The 20,950-nt window shown below is 36.6% G+C and overlaps 1 protein-coding gene across 2 annotated transcripts in view; it reads right to left on the bottom strand.

Annotated features, from left to right (window-relative positions):
• Window positions 1-7,854, bottom strand: part of gria2b (glutamate receptor, ionotropic, AMPA 2b) — a 94,949-nt gene extending 87,095 nt beyond the window's left edge. Inside the window, exons 1-3 of one of the 2 annotated variants that reach the window (XR_009805043.1) lie at window positions 7,770-7,854; window positions 6,488-7,013; window positions 6,204-6,344 (exon numbers count right to left, since the gene is read on the bottom strand). Coding sequence is in view for 1 of the 2 variants with exons in the window: in XM_061892166.1 (XP_061748150.1) it covers window positions 6,204-6,344; window positions 6,488-6,572 (226 nt within the window). In the remaining variant the exon portion in view is untranslated. The remainder of the gene's footprint in view (window positions 1-6,203; window positions 6,345-6,487; window positions 7,014-7,769) is intronic. The other variant, XM_061892166.1, reaches the window with a different exon arrangement.
• Between the last annotated feature and the right edge of the window lie 13,096 nt (window positions 7,855-20,950).

Below are 20,950 nucleotides of genomic sequence, written 5' to 3'. Positions count from 1 at the left end.
CTCATCATTTGGATTGGTGGCCAAATACTTTTAGCAATATAACGTGTGTATATATATATATATAATTATGATTAATTAATTATATTTTGTCTATAGTTAACTCAAAATGTATTGTGATTAGCCACAGAAATATATGTATATATTTTATAAATTGGTCAGATCGTTTTTAAAGTTTTTAATACCGTGACTGTAACATCAATGTATAAACAGAACCGCAATCGCAACTCGACAAACGAAAACTTAAAAATCTTAGCAATATTACAATAATAATCGGATTTTTTTGGGGGCAAAATGACAAAATTCATCACTTTACTCAAAAAATGTCACTGTTTCACAAGAACAACAAAAAAATGTGGCAACATTGTGATAAAAAAACGGAAATGCTGATTATCGGTCCTGCTAGACACCGAACTCTATTTAATAATACAACTCTAACATTTGACAACCAAACAATTAAACAAGGCGACACGGTAAAGAATCTGGGTATTATCTTCGACCCAACTCTCTCCTTTGAGGCACACATTAAAAGCGTTACTAAAACGGCCTTCTTTCATCTCCGTAACATCGCTAAAATTCGCTCCATTCTGTCCACTAAAGACGCTGAGATCATTATCCATGCGTTTGTTACGTCTCGCATCGACTACTGTAACGTATTATTTTCGGGTCTCCCCATGTCTAGCATTAAAAGATTACAGTTGGTACAAAATGCGGCTGCTAGACTTTTGACAAGAACAAGAAAGTTTGATCACATTACGCCTGTACTGTATATACCTTTATATACATATATACATACATATATACCTATACTGTATATACCTTTATATACATACATATATACCTATACTGTATATACCTTTATATACATATATACATACATATAAACCTGTACTATACATACCTTTATATACATATATACATGCATATATACCTATACTGTATATACCTTTATATACATATATACATACATATATACCTATACTGTATATACATATATACATACATATATCCCTATACTGGCTCACCTGCACTGGCTTCCTGTGCACTTAAGATGTGACTTTAAGGTTTTACTACTTACGTATAAAATACAACACGGTCTAGCTCCATCCTATCTTGCAGATTGTATTGTACCATATGTCCCGGCAAGAAATCTGCGTTCAAAGGACTCCGGCTTATTAGTGATTCCCAAAGCCCAAAAAAAGTCTGCGGGCTATAGAGCATTTTCCGTTCGGGCTCCAGTACTCTGGAATGCCCTCCCGGTAACAGTTCGAGATGCCACCTCAGTAGAAGCATTTAAGTCTCACCTTAAAACTCATTTGTATACTCTAGCCTTTAAATAGACTCCCTTTTTAGACCAGTTGATCTCCCGTTTCTTTTCTTTTTCTCCTATGTCCCACTCTCCCGTGTGGAGGGTGTCCGGTCCGATCCGGTGGCCATGTACTGCTCGCCTGTGTATCGGCTGGGGACATCTCTGCGCTGCTGGTCCGCCTACGCTTGGGATGGTTTCCTGCTGGCTCCGCTGTGAACGGGACTCTCGCTGCTGTGTCTTGGATCCTCTTTGGACTGGACTCTCGCGACTGTGTTGGATCCATTGTGGATTGAACTTTCACAGTATCATGTTAGACCCGCTCGACATCCATTGCTTTCCTCCTCTCCAAGGTTCTCATAGTCATCATTGTCACCGACGTCCCACTGGGTGTGAGTTTTCCTTGCCCTTATGTGGGTCTACCGAGGATGTCGTAGTGGTTTGTGTTGTGGTTTGTGCAGCCCTTTGAGACACTAGTGATTTAGGGCTATATAAGTAAACATTGATTGATGATTGATTGATTGATAAGTCAGAATTTTATATGACAAATGTCACCATTTGGCATTAAAAAGTCATCATTTTTGGAGAAAATATTGCATTACCGAAACAGAAAGAATATGAGAAATAGTTCCCAATTTTATGAGAAAAAAGTCGACACATTGTGAGACAGACTGATTTTAGTTAATTTATTTTTATTTTTATTTTTTTGTTTGCATCCATCCAACCATCCATTTCCTACCACTTATTACCTAATTGCTTTTTAATCATTATTTATTTATGTATTTATGTATTTTATTAACTTTGGCCAAAGGGGGCGCATTTCAATATCTTACACAGACTTGTAATTTCATATGTTGCCCAGAGGGGGAGCACTTTTAAAAGCGACACACAGTCAATGTGTAAAATCCCTCCTTTTTGGGACCACCCACATGTTGATGATGTCACCAGCCGGGGTGCAAATGATGCAATGTTGTTGGGAGCATCATTTATGTCATCACTTGTTCACACCTCCTCATATGGAAGGTACGTTTCCTTCTTCATGTCTCAACAAGGGTACAAATACAAGAACACACACACACGCACACGCAAACACACACACACACAAAGTGTTATTGATGGAGGAATGTATCGTCCTCCCTGACACGTTGAATTGCGGAAGCTGCAATAGAACATTTCTCTTCTACTTGCCAATCTTATTATTCTGTAGAAAGTAACTAAAACATGATTAAAATATTTAATGCACATTTAGCACCTTGGCAACAACTATTTGAAGCCACAAAACCCCGAGAATAGCAAGAAACGTGTCTTGCATCATCACATAAATAGGAGGCTAAAACAATCAAACTTTTCCCTCTGTCTCACATTAGAATACAGTAGCGTAGTAGATCTAAGTATTCATTACGTACCACCATAATGACAACATTAAATACAGTAGCATAGTAGACTTAAGTGTTCATTAAGTACCACCATAATGACAACATTAAATACAGTAGCGTAGTAGACCTAATTATTCATTAAGTACCACCATAATGACAACATTAAATACAAGTATTCATTAAGTACCACCATAAAGACAACATTAGAGTAGCGTAGTAGACTGAAGTATTCATTAAGTACCACCATAATGACAACATAAAATACAGTAGCATAGTAGACCTAAGTGTTCATCAAGTACCACCATAATGATATCATTAAAACAGTAGTGTAGTAGACCTAAGTATTCATTAAGTACTACCATAATGATATCATTAAATACAGTAGTGTAGTAGACCTAAGTGTTCATTAAGTACCACCATAACGACAACATTAAAATACAGTAGCGTAGTAGACCTAATTATTCATTAAGTACCATCATAATGACAACATTAAATACAAGTATTCATAAGTACCGCCATAATGACAACATTAAATACAGTAGTGTAGTAGACCTAAGTATTGATTAAGTACCACCATAACGACAACATTAATATACAATAGTGTAGTAAACCTAAGTATTCATTAAGTACCACCATAATGACAACATTAAATATAGTAGTGTAGTAGACCTAAGTATTCATTAAGTACCACCATAATGACAACATTAAATACAGTAGTGTAGTAGACCTAAGTATTCATTAAGTACCACCATCACGACAACATTAAACACAGTAGTGTAGTAGACCTAAGTATTCATTAAGTACCACCATAATGACAACATTAAATACAGTAGTGTAGTAAACCTAAGTATTCATAAAGTACCACCATCATGACAACATTAAACACAGTAGTGTAGTAGACCTAAGTATTCATTAAGTACCACCATAATGACAACATTAAATACAGTAATGTAGTAGACCTAAGTGTTCATTAAGTACCACCATAATGACAACAATAAATACAGTAGTGTAGTAGACCTAAGTACTCATTAAGTACCACCATCATGACAAGATTAAATACAGTAGTGTAGTAGACCTAAGTATTTATTAAGTACCACCATAATGACAACATAAAATACAGCAGCATATTAGACCTAAGTGTTCATTAAGTACCACCATAATGATATCAATAAAAACAGTAGCGTAGTAGACTTAAGTATTCATTAAGTACCACCATCATGACAACATTGAAATACAGAAGTGTAGTACACCTAAGTATTTATTAGGTACCACCTCAATGACAACATTAAAATACAGTAGCGTAGTAGGCCTATGTATTCATTAAAAACAAGCATATTTCATATTTTTACCACTAACATTACACACAGTTTGAACGGTAACACTGTGTTTGAAAATGTAATGAGGTGATCTTTTTTTGGTCTTACATTAAAGGCACAGTTGTTAAATATATTAATTGAATTCACGTTGGGGATTTTTAGATGGCATGCATATTCTGCCTTTTATTCATATTTTGTCAGGAAATATTTTGCCAAATAAGGTCAGCTAAATGTTAGCAACAATCGGACGCCCCTGCTTATTGCATGACTTCTTTCAACGGGTTTTCTTGAATATGACCTTTTGCACTTTGCAGCATGTTGTGAGACAACAGGAAGTGACATAAGCGGTGCATTTAGACTGAAGATGACTTCCCTTATGTAAATCATGACATTTGATTGGTCGGCGGCACGCACCAATCACAAACCTTTCATTTAGGTTGGAGGCACCAGTTGCTTAGCAACCAAACACATAAAAAGAAAACAAGCATTCATGACACTTTTTGGACTATTTCCTCAGCACAGTAAGAGCACTGAAAATCATCTTAAAATTGAATAAAAATATAAAATGCATACATATTTTATATACATTGTATATTATATTAAATATTGAAAACATATTTACATTTTTGTTATTCAAATAACACAATAATGAAATTGATAATAATAATGATGAATGATGAAAAAAATTGAAAATGAAAGTCTTTTCAAATTACAAAATATTATATAGCTTTCAATAAAAGGCCATACATAATGATAATAAAATTATATGTTTTCATACTTCATTTTATGAACATCTAAAAGTTGTATACAAATATCTATTATATTTTATTTTATTGTATTACAAATTTAAAAATATTTAAATATTTGTTCTTCAAATAACATATCATAATCAAATTGATAATAATAATGATGAATGATGAAAAAAGAACAAAAAATAATAATAAACCTACATATATATATGTAAAACTATTGCATGGGATGATAAAAGATGAAGTTAAGATTTAAGATATATTATTAAATGACTTTAAAATAAAAGGGCCATACATAATTATAACAAAATACTGTGTTTTCAAACTTCATTTAATGAACTATAAAATAAAACGATAAATAAGAAAATTATGTTGAAAACTGCAATACAGTACAGTATTCAAATAATTACATATTTCAAGATTTTATTATGTATAAATATGTATTTTATTATATGACATATTTAGAATATATTTAAATGTTTGTTATTCAAATAACACATATTAAATTTGATAGTATTGATGATGAAAAATAGTAAAACAAATAATATTAATAATAATATTAAAGAAAAAACCTTTAAATATATATGTGTAAAAAAATAATGCACGTGATAATAAGATGAAGATCTTAAGACATAAGATATATTATTTTTAAAGGGCCATAAATAATAATAACAAAATGTGTGTTTTCATACTTCATTTAACGAACTGTAACATGAAAGGATAAATAAGAAAAAATATGTTGAAAAATGCAATACAGTACTGTATTTAAATAATTACATATTTCAGAATTTTATTATGTATAAATATTTTTATATTGTATTTTATTATATGAATGAATGTGGAAATACTGTCAAAGTGCTTTGGGCTCCTTAAAAAGGGGTAGAAAAGCGCTATACAAGTACATTATCATTATTATTATTATTATTATTATTATTATGACACATTTAAAAACATCCATGGATGGATGGATGGATATTTATAACATGTTTAAATGGTTGTTATTCAGATAACACATAATGAAACTGATAATAATAATGATGATGACTGATGAGGAAAATAGTAAAACAAATATAAATAATAATAAAGAAAACCTGTAAATATATATATGTGATGATAAAAAAAAAACGTCATCGCTTCCTAAGACGCGTTTTTAAAAAGGTGATCACGTGACTTAAAATGGCCCCGAATCTGATTAAGAGTGAGGATGAGGTCGTCGGCAACGCTGAAGATGAATGACATGCGGCAAGTTGGGCGATGAAGGAATGAAGAAGGTGATCGTTACCATGGAAACCAACTTTACAGCCCACCTCCTCCTCCTCATCCCCCCTGCCCACCTCCTCCTTCTCCTCCTCATCTCCGTGTTTGCAGACAATACCACTCATCATCATCATCATCATCATCATCGCCCCCTCCTCCCCAATCACACGCACACGCACACGCGACATGCGCGCGCACTCACAGCAGTTGGTGACGGCGAAGCTGTTGGCCACCTCCAGGTTGTCGATGTGCGGCGTCAGGCGGAACTCGGCCGTGCCGAACTGGACCATGCCTATCCTGAAGGCGCTGTACTCCTGGTCCGCGCCCCTGGGGAAGAGCCCCCCTGCGTGGGAGAGACGCGCGCCATGTCAGCTCAAACGCAATGCGCATCGCACATAAGCCGTCCTCACCCACGTTGCGTGGCGCACGGACTTTTCACGATGGTTGCTAACAAAACATTTAGTCTAACATCTGGCGCCCACTCACCGATTTGCACGCTGGGCGAGCCTCCGTGCGCGCAGCCCCACAGGACGATGAGAAACGACACGGACAGATTGACCATCTTCTGCATGGTGGATGGTCCCAATATTCCTCCAGGAGGAGGAGGAGGAGGATGGAGAGGAGGATGGAGGTTAGACCCGACACATCTCCTCAGACGTGGATCCGTGCACCAAGCAAAAGGAACACAAAAGGTGTTTTCTTTTAAAAAAGAATGTGGATTACAAAAAAAAAAAAAAAAAAAAGAGTCGAGGAATGGATCCTTGGTAGCGACGGAGCTCTTCTCCTCCTCACCGCGGATGTTCCTCCTCCGAGTGCGGCGCTGCTCTCAGCATCCACCCCGCCAAGAGAGGGAATTGCTCGGCAGCAGCAACGAGCGGCCGAAGATTGCCGAAAGGGAGCCGAAGCCCGGCGAGTCGGCGCGTGACGTCACCGACGCGCTGCACAGCAAAAGACGTGAGCATGTGTTCGCCTCGTATGGACGGCAGTGCCTCGTCTTGTCCAGCAGACGGCGCTAAATTGGGGGGAAGAAAAACACAAAATTATTTAAAAAATAAAAAAAAACATTGTTGCCCTATGTCGACCATCTTTGCTGATTTATGTCTTTTTTTCTACAAAAACATGTCATAAGTCGATTAAAAATATATTTGACTGCATACATTATTCCTGGCCTGCCACCTCTCCATGCCCATTCTTTGCTGGGTGTGGCACTCCTAACCGGGGTTGCCACGGAAACGGCAAAACAGGGCAGTTCCCCTAAAGTTCCTGACTTCCTGCCTGAAACATTTGCAATGATTGGCCGAGCAGCAAAAAAAATCGACAATTTAATGAATTAAATCATGCTATTATTTTATCTTTCCTTCAAAGATATGTTTAAGGGAAGTGTAAGACGGAAACAATTAATGTGGAGAGCAAAAGAAAAATATCAAAAAGTGACATTCTATATTCCACAAAAACTAATTGCAGAGATCCATCCATTTTCGACCACTTGTCCCTTTCAAGGTTACGGAGATTTATATTAAAATACACATACAAATACATATATATATATATATATATATATATATATATATATATATATATATATACACACATACATATATTTCATCCCTACAAGCCTGTTTCGCAGGCTTCCCCTGAAGAGCAGGGGAACCTGCAAAATAGGCTATGTATTTGTTTGTACACACACACACATTTTTAATAACCCTGGATGCAGAGATAGCAGGGTTGATGATTTTAATGTCCAAAAAAATGCAAAGAAACCACAAACCAGACACCAGGAAACAGGAAGACTCGAGACAGGAAACAAGATTCCAGTAAACAATGACACCAGAAGAAAAACAGTCAACAGCATACAGCTAGTAGCTTACAATAGTTTAGTACTGTCTGGAGGGCGAGGCAGGTCTTAATACCAGCCGGCTGATTGACAACAGGTGTGGCCGGCTGATTGTCAACAGGTGTGGCCGGCTGATTGACAACAGGTGTGGCCAGGTGCCAATTCACTGCAGCTGAGGGTAAACAGTGTTCAGAGAGACAAGCAGGAAACTGTACAAAAATAAGAGCGCTGACAGGAAATAAAACAAGCAGAGGAAGAACAAAAAGATAACCAAACTGTCAGTGACAAGGCTGACGTTTACAAACATATATGTATATTCATGTATTGTACATATATATGTATGAATATATTTATCATTTATGTATACAAGTCCATTAAGTTTGTACATAGAGTGAACAGGTAGTTATAGCTCAGAGTAATTTATGATTTAAAGAAAAGGTGTGGGATTAAATAAGTGTATACTTATTCTCACTCCTTTTCAAACATGTAAGAAAAAAAAAAAGATAAAGTCCAATGCTCATTTGTTTTATTTATTTGTTACGACTTGGAGATAATGAGATGACCCAGATGCAGAGAGGACGTTTCCAAAAATGACAGCTTTTATTTTGAAATAACATTTTACGGCGTGGCGTAGTGGGAAAGTGGCCGTGCGCAACCCGAGGGTCACTGGTTCAAATCCCACCTAGAACCAGTCACGTCCGCTGTGTCCTGAGCAAGACACTTCACCCTTGCTCCTGATGGGTGCTGGTTGGCGCCTTGCATGGCAGCTCCCTCCATCAGTGTGTGAATGTGTGTGTGAATGGGTGAATGTGGAAATAATGTCAAAGCGCTTTGAGTACCTTGAAGGTAGAAAAGCGCTATACAAGTACAAACCATTTATCATTTACCTCCGGTGATAAAAAGTATCACACAAAATATATACAACGTACAGAAAATAATTCAGAGGAAAAACACTTAACTCAAAAATCAGTCCAAAAAAGGAGGAATGCTACTTTTAAGAAAAAACTAACGAAAATAGAAAAGCAAAAGAATGAACCAAAAGCGCTCCAACAGGAGGAAAAAAAAACTAATGATCTATACAAGTACACTATGAATAAACAAAAAAAAAAAAATCACTCAATGAAGAAATCAAACGAATTTTGGAACAACAAAAAAACTCACCAATTAGGTTGACGAAGGAAAACTAAGGACGCTCGAAGGAGGAAAAAGTAAACTCAAAATTACAGCAAAAAAAACCTGCTATGATCACAAATTAAGGAGAACCAGAAAAACAGGAGGACGTGGGCGTGTGCCTGGGCGTGTGCCTGGGCGTGGGCGTGGACGTGGACGCGGACGCGGGTGTGGACGCGGACGTGGACGTGGACGCGGACGCGGGTGTGGACGTGGACGTGGACGTGGACGCTAGAAGGCACGATAAACGAGACAATCTGGCAAAGGACAAACGGAGAAGTGAGCTTAAATAGGACGTGGGAGTGATGGGGAACAGGTGGAAACAATCAGGAATCAAGGATGACGTCAGACTGGTGACACAAGAGGAAGGACCCGTGATCTGAAACAAGAGGATAGCTTTTCAAAATAAAACATAGATCACAAGACAGAAAAACAAACAAGACTTCCCTCACCGCGGTGTGACATTCGTTATAATGGTTGTTAAGGCTATAGGCTTGCTCTTGTTTTTTTTAATTTGTAATAAAAATATATCAATCAATCAATTCATCAATGCAAATGTATTTTATATATATACGAAGTCATATATACATATACAATTTCATACATATTCATAAACACATATTAAAATCATTCCAAGAATTCATATATATATATATATATATATATATGTAAGTATATATATGAATTTATATATATATATATATATATATATATATATATATATATATATATATATATATATATATATATATATATATATATATGTGTGTGTGTATCACGTTACAGTATTTCAAAATACATCACTGTAAATTGCAATGTCGGTCAAATATAACATCTGGACTGAGACACCTCCATCAGTCCATCAATGTACCCATCATCTTTTCCCCATCTGTCGTCCATTTCTCTCTGCGTCCATCTGTCTATCCATCTGTCTGTATCTGTAAAACTGACGATAACTTATTTATTAGTGACTGATAGGAGAAGGGTATATGAGATTAAATAATCTTTGTTTCTTCCTACTGCCTTTCAGAAGTCTATCAGTGACTTGTACACAAGAGTTGTCAACGTAAGCATGTAACAAAGTTTGTAGAAACTTAAATAATATTCTTTGTCTATCTATATTCCCCTTATTTTGTTGGTCTGGATGATTCAGTTTCTCTCCTTGTCTGTCATATCCATATGTTTATTTTATATATATATATATATATATACACAGTCCTGATTAAAAGTGTACACGTGTAAAGAACATGATGTCATGGCTGTCTTGAGTTTCCAATCATTTCTACAACTCTTATTTTGTTGTGATGTAGTGATTGGAGCACATACTTGTTGCTCACAAAAAACATTCATGAAGTTTGCTTCTTTTATGAATTTATTATGGCTCTACTGAAAATGTGAGGGTCAAAAGTATACATACAGCAATGTTAATATTTGCTTACATGTCCCTTGGCAAGTTTCACTGCAATAAAGCGCTTTTGGTAGCCATCCACAAGCTTCTACTTACATTTTTCACCACAAAATTGCTACAGTTCAGCTAAATGTGTTGCTTTTCTGACATGGACTTGTTTTTTTCAGAATTGTGATTGTGGCCAAACAGCTCCATTTTTGTTTCATCTGACAACACATGGACAAAGATAAAACCATCCGGAGGAAAGTTCTGTGGTCAGATGAAACAAAAAAGGAATTGTTTGGCCACAATACCCGGCAATATGTTTGGAGGAGAAAAGGTGAGTGTAACGTCTGGTTGGCGTCGGCAAGAACACAGCAAAAGGTAAGACATAAAGGATTTATTAAAGTAGTAAAACAGGCTGGAACAAAAACACTGGTGCTAATAGAAAAAGGTCAACAAATGGCGCTAGCATGGAGGCTAGGAATAATAAACGGAAAAACACTAAACTTGGCACGAAGGCACACAAAAGGGAAAACAAAACATTTAGCATGAGAGCTAAGATTAAGCAATAAACGTGGCATGAAATCTAGCGAGTAATAATGAACAATAGCAGTCTTCACTTGTTGCATATAAGCACATTAGGAACCCAGAAATGAAGAACGAAAAGGGGCGAGCTTAAATAAGGGAGGTGATTACAAAAAACAGGTGTGTGTGGATAGCAAGGGGCAGGGGAACTAATGAGCTAAAATGGTGACAGACTAAACAGGAAATAAGGACGTCAAACAACAGAGTGAAACCAAAAAGGAACAATAAACAAGAACAGTGAAGCCTTTAATCCCAGGAACACCAGGCCTATCGTCAAGCATGGTGGTGGTAGTATTATCAATCAATCAATGTTTACTTATATAGCCCTAAATCACTAGTGTCTCAAAGTTCTGTAAATAGTTAAGTGAAGAGAATGCTTACTTCAGCACCATGGACAGCAAACCTTAACCAGCGCTCAGTTCTGCAAGAAGACAAAACTTCAACTAAAGAACAATTTAAAGTAGGGGTCAGCAACCTTTTTGAAAGCAAGAGCTACTTCTTAAGTACTGATTAATGCGAAGGGCTACCAGTTTGATACACACTTAAATAAATTGCCAGAAATAGCCAATTTGCTCAATTCACCTTTAATAAATAAACATATATATATATATATATAAAATGGTATTTCTGTCTGTCATTCCATTGTACATTTTTTTTCCTTTTGCGGAAGGTTTTTTGTAGACTATAAATGATGAAAAAAACACGTAATTAAACGGTTTAAAAGAGGAGAAAACACGAAAAAATTTAAAATTAAATTTTGAAACATAGTTTATCTTCAATTTCGACTATTTAAAACTCAAAATTCAACCGAAAAACTTTAAGAGAAAACTAGTTAATTCGAATCTTTTTGAAAAAATTCAAAAATAATTTATGGATCATCATTAGTAATTTTTCCTGATTAAGATTAATATTAGAATTTTGATGACATGTTTTAAATAGGTTAAAATCCACTTTGAAATAAGATTTAAATTTGATTCTACAGATTTTCTAGATTTGCCAAAATAATCTTTTTGAATGTTAATCATAATAAGTTTGAAGAAATATTTCACAAATATTCTTCGTCGAAAAAAACTTAAGCTAAAATGAAGAATTAAATTAAGATATATTTATTACTAATTACAATTAAAAAAAATACTTGAACATTAATTTAACTTGTCAGGAAAGAAGAGGAAGGAATTTAAAAGGCAAAAAGGTATATGTGTTTAAAAATCCTAAAAACCTTTATGATTGTTGTTTTTTTTTGTCTAAAATTGTCTTTCTGGAAGTTATAAAAAGCAAAGTAAAAAAATATATACATTTATTTAAACAACTGAAGACTAAGTTTTTAAAATATTTTCTTAGATTTTCAAATTCTTTTTGAGTTTTGTCTCTCTTAGAATTGAAAATGTCGAGCAAAGCGAGACCAGCTAGCTAGTAAATAAATACAATTTAAAAAATAGAGGCAGCTCACTGGTAAGTGCTGCTATTTGAGCTATTCTTAGAACAGGCCAGCGGGCGACTCATCTGGTCCTTACGGGCGACCTGGTGCCCGCGGGCACCGCGTTGGTGACCCCTGATCTAAAGTATATACAAAATAAAAAAAACAATATTTAACAGTATTTTTCACAGTAAAATACCACAATCAAAATTTTAAGTAATATTGCAATAAATCCATGTAAAAATGATGATAGCCTTATTAGATTTTGTTATCGTAAAAACATATACTCGGTATCGATAGTATCGACATCTGTATCGATCCTCCCGTCCTGTTCAGTGTGTGTGTGTGTGTGTGTGTGTGTGTGTGTGGCATCCTCAGCCATTCCTTTTCTTCTAGTCCTCTAGTGATAATCCCAATGGAATTTTTAATTTTTATTTTCACGCAATGTTGGTGAGGCTCGGTATCTTTGATGCGGCTTCGCACTGTGGATAAACGACATGTCTGTTCAAGATTTCTCTCCATTGGGAACCGGTGTGGTGGCAAAACATTTAACTGCATGTGTGTAACATGTGGAATATAATCATGTCTCCCTGAGTGGGCTTCTCGTTAGAGGGATTCTTTCACACGGGTACATCAACACTGGAACACATCTGCACTATTGATCGGCTGGATCATCCGTCCATCAGGTAAATATCCCCCCCCCCCCACCCCCCCACCCCCCCCACACACACACCCAGTGAACTGACTCCCTGGTCAGGACGGTGACGTGTAGAATTATGGAATAGTGCAGAGGTGGCAAGACAACACCCAGGAACTCTCGCTGATGTTGCCAAGTCAAGCATCTCCTGTCAGCCGGGTCAAGTTCTGGGGGAATTAAAGCAGAGAAGATGTGTCATGAGGTCAGCACAAAGAAGGATGGGACCAAACACTTGAATGCACCACAGTTACATTTCAATGTGAGCCCCTGACTGCATTACAATTGCATTTCCATGTGAGCACTTGAATGCATCACAATAACATTTCCATGTGCGCACTTGAATGCATCACAATAACATTTCCATGTGCGCACTTGAATGCATCACAATAACATTTCCATGTGCGCACTTGAATGCATCACAATAACATTTGCATGTGAGCACTTTCATGCTTCAAAATAACATTTCCATGTGAGCACTTGAATGCATCACATCCACATTTCCATGTGAGCACTTGAATGCATAACATCCACATTTCCATGTGAGCACTTGAATGCATCACAATAACATTTCCATGTGCGCACTTGAATGCATCACAATAACATTTCCATCTGCGCACTTGAATGCATCACAATAACATTTCCATGTGCGCACTTGAATGCATCACAATAACATTTCCATGTGAGCACTTGAATGCATCACAATAACATTTCCATGTGCGCACTTGAATGCATCACAATAACATTTGCATGTGAGCACTTTCATGCTTCAAAATAACATTTCCATGTGAGCACTTGAATGCATCACATCCACATTTCCATGTGAGCACTTGAATGCATAACATCCACATTTCCATGTGAGCACTTGAATGCATCACAATAACATTTCCATGTGCGCACTTGAATGCATCACAATAACATTTCCATCTGCGCACTTGAATGCATCACAATAACATTTCCATGTGCGCACTTGAATGCATCACAATAACATTTCCATGTGAGCACTTGAATGCATCACAATAACATTTGCATGTGAGCACTTTCATGCTTCAAAATAACATTTCCATGTGAGCACTTGAATGCATCACATCCACATTTCCATGTGAGCACTTGAATGCATCACATCCACATTTCCATGTGAGCACTTGAATGCATCACATCCACATTTCCATGTGAGCACTTGAATGCATCACAATAAAATTCCCATGTGAGGACGTGAATGCATCACAACAACATCTATATTTGAGAATTTGAATAAAGAACAAGAACATTTCCATGCAAGCACTCGAATGCATCACAAGAACATTTCCATGTGAGCACTTGAATGCATCACAAGAACATTTCTATGTGAGCACTTGAATGAATCCATTTTCATGTGAGCACTTAAATGCATCACACTACCATTTCCATGTGAACCCTTTAAATGCATCACTTTAACATTTCTATTTGAGCACTTGAAAAAAGTACAATAACATTTCACTACCATTTCCATGTGAACCCTTGAATGCATCACGATAACTTTTCTATTTGAGCACTTGAAAAAAGTACAATAACATTTTCACGTGAGCACTCGAATGCATCACAATAACTTCTATATGAGCACTCAATTGCATCACACTAACATTTCCCTCTCAGCACTCGAATGCATCACAGTAACATTCCCATGTGAGAGCTTGAATGCGTCACAAGAACAGTTCCATGTGAGCGCATAAATGCATCACAATGATATTTCCATGTGGGCACTTGAATGCATCACACTAACATTTCTATGTGAGCACATGAATGCATCACATCCACAATTCCATGCAAACACTTGAATGCATCACATCCACATTTCCATGTGAGCACATGAATGCATCAAAATAACATTTCTATATGAGCGCTTGAATGCATCACAATGACATTTTCATGTCAGCAATTGAATGAATCCATTTTCATGTCAGCAATTGAATTAATCCATTTTCATGTGAGCACTTAAAAGCATCATCACACTACCATTTACATGTGAACCCTTGAAAGCATCACCTTAACATTTAAATGTGAGCACTTAAATGCATCACAATAACATCTATATGTGAGCACTTGAATGCATCACGATAATTTTTCTATTTGAGCACTTGAAAAAAGTACAATAACATTTCCACGTGAGCACTTGAATGCATCACAATAACTTCTATATGAGCACTTGAATGCATCACACTAACATTTCTATGTGAGCACTTGAATGCATCACATCCACAATTCCATGCAAACACTTGAATGCATCACATCCACATTTCCATGTGAGCACATGAATGCATCAAAATAACATTTCTATATGAGCACTTGAATGCATCACAATGACATTTTCATGTCAGCAATTGAATGAATCCATTTTCATGTGAGCACTTAAAAGCATCATCACACTACCATTTACATGTGAACCCTTGAATGCATCACTTTAACATTTAAATGTGAGCACTTAAATGCATCACAATAACATCTATATGTGAGCACTTGAATGCATCACGATAACTTTTCTATTTGAGCACTTGAAAAAAGTACAATAACATTTTCACGTGAGTACTTGAATGCATCACAATAACTTCTATATGAGCACTCAATTGCATCACACTAACATTTCCCTCTCAGCACTCGAATGCATCACAGTAACATTCCCATGTGAGAGCTTGAATGCGTCACAAGAAGAGTTCCATGTGAGCACATGAATGCATCACACTAATATTTCCTTGTCAGCAATCGAATGCATCACAATAATATCTCTATGTGAGCGCATGAATGCGTCACAAGAACAGTTCCATGTGAGCACATGAATGCATCATAATGATATTTCCATGTGGGCACTTGAATGCATCACACTAACATTTCCTTGTCAGCAATCGAATGCATCACAATAATATCTCGATGTGAGCGCATTAATGCGTCACAGGAACAGTTCCATGTGAGCACATGAATGCATCACAATAATATTTCCATGTGGGCACTTGAATGCATCACACTAACATTTCTATGTGAGCACTTGAATGCATCACAATAACATTTCCTTGTGAGCACTTGAATGCATCACAAAAACATTTCCATGTGAGCACTTGAATGCATCACAATAACATTTTCATGTGAGCACTTGAATGCATCACAATAACATTTCCATGTGAGCACTTGAATGCATCACAATAACATTTTCATGTGAGCACTTGAATGCATCACAATAACATTTCCATGTGATCAATACTTTCATTTCAAGGCCCAAGGTAACAAATGTGTGACTAATGTTGGCGGTTCTTGATCCTTTAGGACTGAGGTCTTCAGAAGGGGGACCGTGACCCTCAAAAGGTCTGCAGAGGTCAGGGGGGCCGTGAAAGTTTTGGTGGGTTTTATTTTATATATTTTTTTATTTCTATTCACCCTTGTAATTTTTCCACAAATGTAAATATGTTAACACATGAATATTGACCCAACACACTGCCATGTAGTTCAGTGATTAATAATAACATCCATCCATCCATTTTCTACCGCGTGTCCCTTTTAGGGTCGCGTGGGTGCTGGAGCCTATCTCAGACACATTAATATACTGTTATAAATGTTAGCATTTAGGATAGCTAACAATTAGCACTGTAGTTTATAAATTCTCTGGTTGCCAGCTAGCGATCAGAGATCTTGTTGCCAGACAACGATTAGCACTGTAGTTCTCAGCAAACAATTGGCGCTTTTGTTGTCAAATGGGATTAGCGTGTAAATTGCGATTAGTCTGTTAGTTGTCAGTTAGAGATTAGTGCGTTAGTTGTCAGTTAGAGATTAGTGCGTTAGTTGTCAGTTAGAGATTAGTGCGTTAGTTGTCAGTTAGAGATTAGTGTGTTAGTTGTCAGTTAGAGATTAGTGTGTTAGTTGTCAGTTAGAGATTAGTGTGTTAGTTGTCAGTTAGAGATTAGTGCGTTAGTTGTCAGTTAGAGATTAGTGCGTTAGTTGTCAGTTAGAGATTAGTGTGTTAGTTGTCAGTTAGAGATTAGTGCGTTAGTTGTCAGTTAGAGATTAGTGCGTTAGTTGTCAGTTAGAGATTAGTGCGTTAGTTGTCAGTTAGAGATTAGTGCGTTAGTTGTCAGTTAGAGATTAGTGCGTTAGTTGTCAGTTAGAGATTAGTGTGTTAGTTGTCAGTTAGAGATTAGTGCGTTAGTTGTCAGTTAGAGATTAGTGCGTTAGTTGTCAGTTAGAGATTAGTGTGTTAGTTGTCAGTTAGAGATTAGTGCGTTAGTTGTCAGTTAGAGATTAGTGCGTTAGTTGTCAGTTAGAGATTAGTGCGTTAGTTGTCAGTTAGAGATTAGTGCGTTAGTTGTCAGTTAGAGATTAGTGCGTTAGTTGTCAGTTAGAGATTAGTGTGTTAGTTGTCAGTTAGAGATTAGTGCGTTAGTTGTCAGTTAGAGATTAGTGCGTTAGTTGTCAGTTAGAGATTAGTGTGTTAGTTGTGAGTTAGAGATTAGTGTGTTAGTTGTCAGTTAGAGATTTGTGCGTTAGTTGTCAGTTACAGATTAGTGTGTTAGTTGTCAGTTAGAGATTAGTGCGTTAGTTGTCAGTTAGAGATTAGTGCGTTAGTTGTCAGTTAGAGATTAGTGTGTTAGTTGTCAGTTAGAGATTAGTGCGTTAGTTGTCAGTTACAGATTAGTGCGTTAGTTGTCAGTTAGAGATTAGTGCGTTAGTTGTCAGTTAGAGATTAGTGTGTTAGTTGTCAGTTAGAGATTAGTGTGTTAGTTGTCAGTTAGAGATTAGTGCGTTAGTTGTCAGTCAGAGATTAGTGCGTTAGTTGTCAGTCAGAGATTAGTGCGTTAGTTGTCAGTTAGAGATTAGTGTGTTAGTTGTCAGTTAGAGATTAGTGCGTTAGTTGTCAGTTAGAGATTGGTGCGTTAGTTGTCAGTCAGAGATTAGTGCGTTAGTTGTCAGTTAGAGATTAGTGTGTTAGTTGTCAGTTAGAGATTAGTGCGTTAGTTGTCAGTTAGAGATTAGTGTGTTAGTTGTCAGTTAGAGATTAGTGCGTTAGTTGTCAGTTAGAGATTAGTGGGTTAGTTGTCAGTTAGAGATTAGTGTGTTAGTTGTCAGTTAGAGATTAGTGCGTTAGTTGTCAGTTAGAGATTAGTGTGTTAGTTGTCAGTTAGAGATTAGTGCGTTAGTTGTCAGTTAGAGATTAGTGCGTTAGTTGTCAGTTAGAGATTAGTGCGTTAGTTGTCAGTTAGAGATTAGTGCGTTAGTTGTCAGTTAGAGATTAGTGCGTTAGTTGTCAGTTAGAGATTAGTGCGTTAGTTGTCAGTTAGAGATTAGTGTGTTAGTTGTCAGTTAGAGATTAGTGCGTTAGTTGTCAGTTAGAGATTAGTGCGTTAGTTGTCAGTTAAAGATTAGTGTGTTGTCAGTTAGAGATTAGTGTGTTAGTTGTCAGTTAGAGATTAGTGCGTTAGTTGTCAGTTAGAGATTAGTGCGTTAGTTGTCAGTTAGAGATTAGTGTGTTAGTTGTCAGTTAGAGATTAGTGCGTTAGTTGTCAGTTAGAGATTAGTGCGTTAGTTGTCAGTTAGAGATTAGTGCGTTAGTTGTCAGTTAGAGATTAGTGCGTTAGTTGTCAGTTAGAGATTAGTGTGTTGTCAGTTAGAGATTAGTGTGTTAATTGTCAGTTAGAGATTAGTGTGTTGTCAGTTAGAGATTAGTGCGTTAGTTGTCAGTTAGAGATTAGTGTGTTGTCAGTTAGAGATTAGTGCGTTAGTTGTCAGTTAGAGATTAGTGTGTTGTCAGTTAGAGATTAGTGCGTTAGTTGTGAGTTAGAGATTAGTGTGTTAGTTGTCAGTTAGAGATTAGTGCGTTAGTTGTCAGTTAGAGATTAGTGTGTTGTCAGTTAGAGATTAGTGTGTTAGTTGTCAGTTACAGATTAGTGCGTTAGTTGTCAGTTAGAGATTAGTGTGTTAGTTGTCAGTTAGAGATTAGTGCGTTAGTTGTCAGTTAGAGATTAGTGTGTTAGTTGTCGGTTAGAGATTAGTGCGTTAGTTGTCAGTTAGAGATTAGTGCGTTAGTTGTCAGTTAGAGATTAGTGTGTTAGTTGTCAGTTAGAGATTAGTCTGTTAGTTGTCAGTTAGAGATTAGTGTGTTAGTTGTCAGTTAGAGATTAGTGCGTTAGTTGTCAGTTAGAGATTAGTGTGTTGTCAGTTAGGGATTAGTGTGTTAGTTGTCAGTTACAGATTAGTGTGTTAGTTGTCAGTTAGAGATTAGTGCGTTAGTTGTCAGTTAGAGATTAGTGTGTTAGTTGTCAGTTAGAGATTAGTGTGTTAGTTGTCAGTTAGAGATTAGTGCGTTAGTTGTCAGTTAGAGATTAGTGTGTTAGTTGTCAGTTAGAGATTAGTCTGTTAGTTGTCAGTTAGAGATTAGTGTGTTAGTTGTCAGTTAGAGATTAGTGCGTTAGTTGTCAGTTAGAGATTAGTGTGTTGTCAGTTAGAGATTAGTGTGTTAGTTGTCAGTTACAGATTAGTGTGTTAGTTGTCAGTTAGAGATTAGTGTGTTAGTTGTCAGTTAGAGATTAGTCTGTTAGTTGTCAGTTAGAGATTAGTGTGTTAGTTGTCAGTTAGAGATTAGTGCGTTAGTTGTCAGTTAGAGATTAGTGTGTTAGTTGTGAGTTAGAGATTAGTGTGTTAGTTGTCAGTTAGAGATTTGTGCGTTAGTTGTCAGTTACAGATTAGTGTGTTAGTTGTCAGTTAGAGATTAGTGCGTTAGTTGTCAGTTAGAGATTAGTGTGTTAGTTGTCAGTTAGAGATTAGTGCGTTAGTTGTCAGTTAGAGATTAGTGCGTTAGTTGTCAGTTAGAGATTAGTGTGTTAGTTGTCAGTTAGAGATTAGTGCGTTAGTTGTCAGTTACAGATTAGTGCGTTAGTTGTCAGTTAGAGATTAGTGCGTTAGTTGTCAGTTAGAGATTAGTGTGTTAGTTGTCAGTTAGAGATTAGTGCGTTAGTTGTCAGTCAGAGATTAGTGCGTTAGTTGTCAGTTAGAGATTAGTGTGTTAGTTGTCAGTTAGAGATTAGTGCGTTAGTTGTCAGTTAGAGATTAGTGCGTTAGTTGTCAGTCAGAGATTAGTGCGTTAGTTGTCGGTTAGAGATTAGTGTGTTAGTTGTCAGTTAGAGATTAGTGCGTTAGTTGTCAGTTAGAGATTAGTGCGTTAGTTGTCAGTTAGAGATTAGTGTGTTAGTTGTCAGTTAGAGATTAGTGCGTTAGTTGTCAGTTAGAGATTAGTGCGTTAGTTGTCAGTTAGAGATTAGTGTGTTAGTTGTCAGTTAGAGATTAGTGCGTTAGTTGTCAGTTAGAGATTAGTGCGTTAGTTGTCAGTTAGAGATTAGTGCGTTAGTTGTCAGTTAGAGATTAGTGCGTTAGTTGTCAGTTAGAGATTAGTGTGTTGTCAGTTAGAGATTAGTGTGTTAGTTGTCAGTTAGAGATTAGTGTGTTGTCAGTTAGAGATTAGTGCGTTAGTTGTCAGTTAGAGATTAGTGTGTTGTCAGTTAGAGATTAGTGCGTTAGTTGTCAGTTAGAGATTAGTGTGTTGTCAGTTAGAGATTAGTGCGTTAGTTGTCAGTTAGAGATTAGTGCGTTAGTTGTCAGTTAGAGATTAGTGTGTTAGTTGTCAGTTAGAGATTAGTGCGTTAGTTGTCAGTTAGAGATTAGTGTGTTGTCAGTTAGAGATTAGTGTGTTAGTTGTCAGTTAGAGATTAGTGCGTTAGTTGTCAGTTAGAGATTAGTGTGTTAGTTGTCAGTTAGAGATTAGTGCGTTAGTTGTCAGTTAGAGATTAGTGCGTTAGTTGTCAGTTAGAGATTAGTGTGTTAGTTGTCAGTTAGAGATTAGTCTG

Source organism: Nerophis ophidion, linkage group LG29 (genome assembly GCF_033978795.1).
Source record: "Nerophis ophidion isolate RoL-2023_Sa linkage group LG29, RoL_Noph_v1.0, whole genome shotgun sequence".
In the NCBI taxonomy this organism is placed as follows: Eukaryota; Metazoa; Chordata; class Actinopteri; order Syngnathiformes; family Syngnathidae; genus Nerophis; species Nerophis ophidion.
Note: the sequence above shows the minus strand (reverse complement) of the source record. Positions and strands in the feature narration are given on the sequence as shown.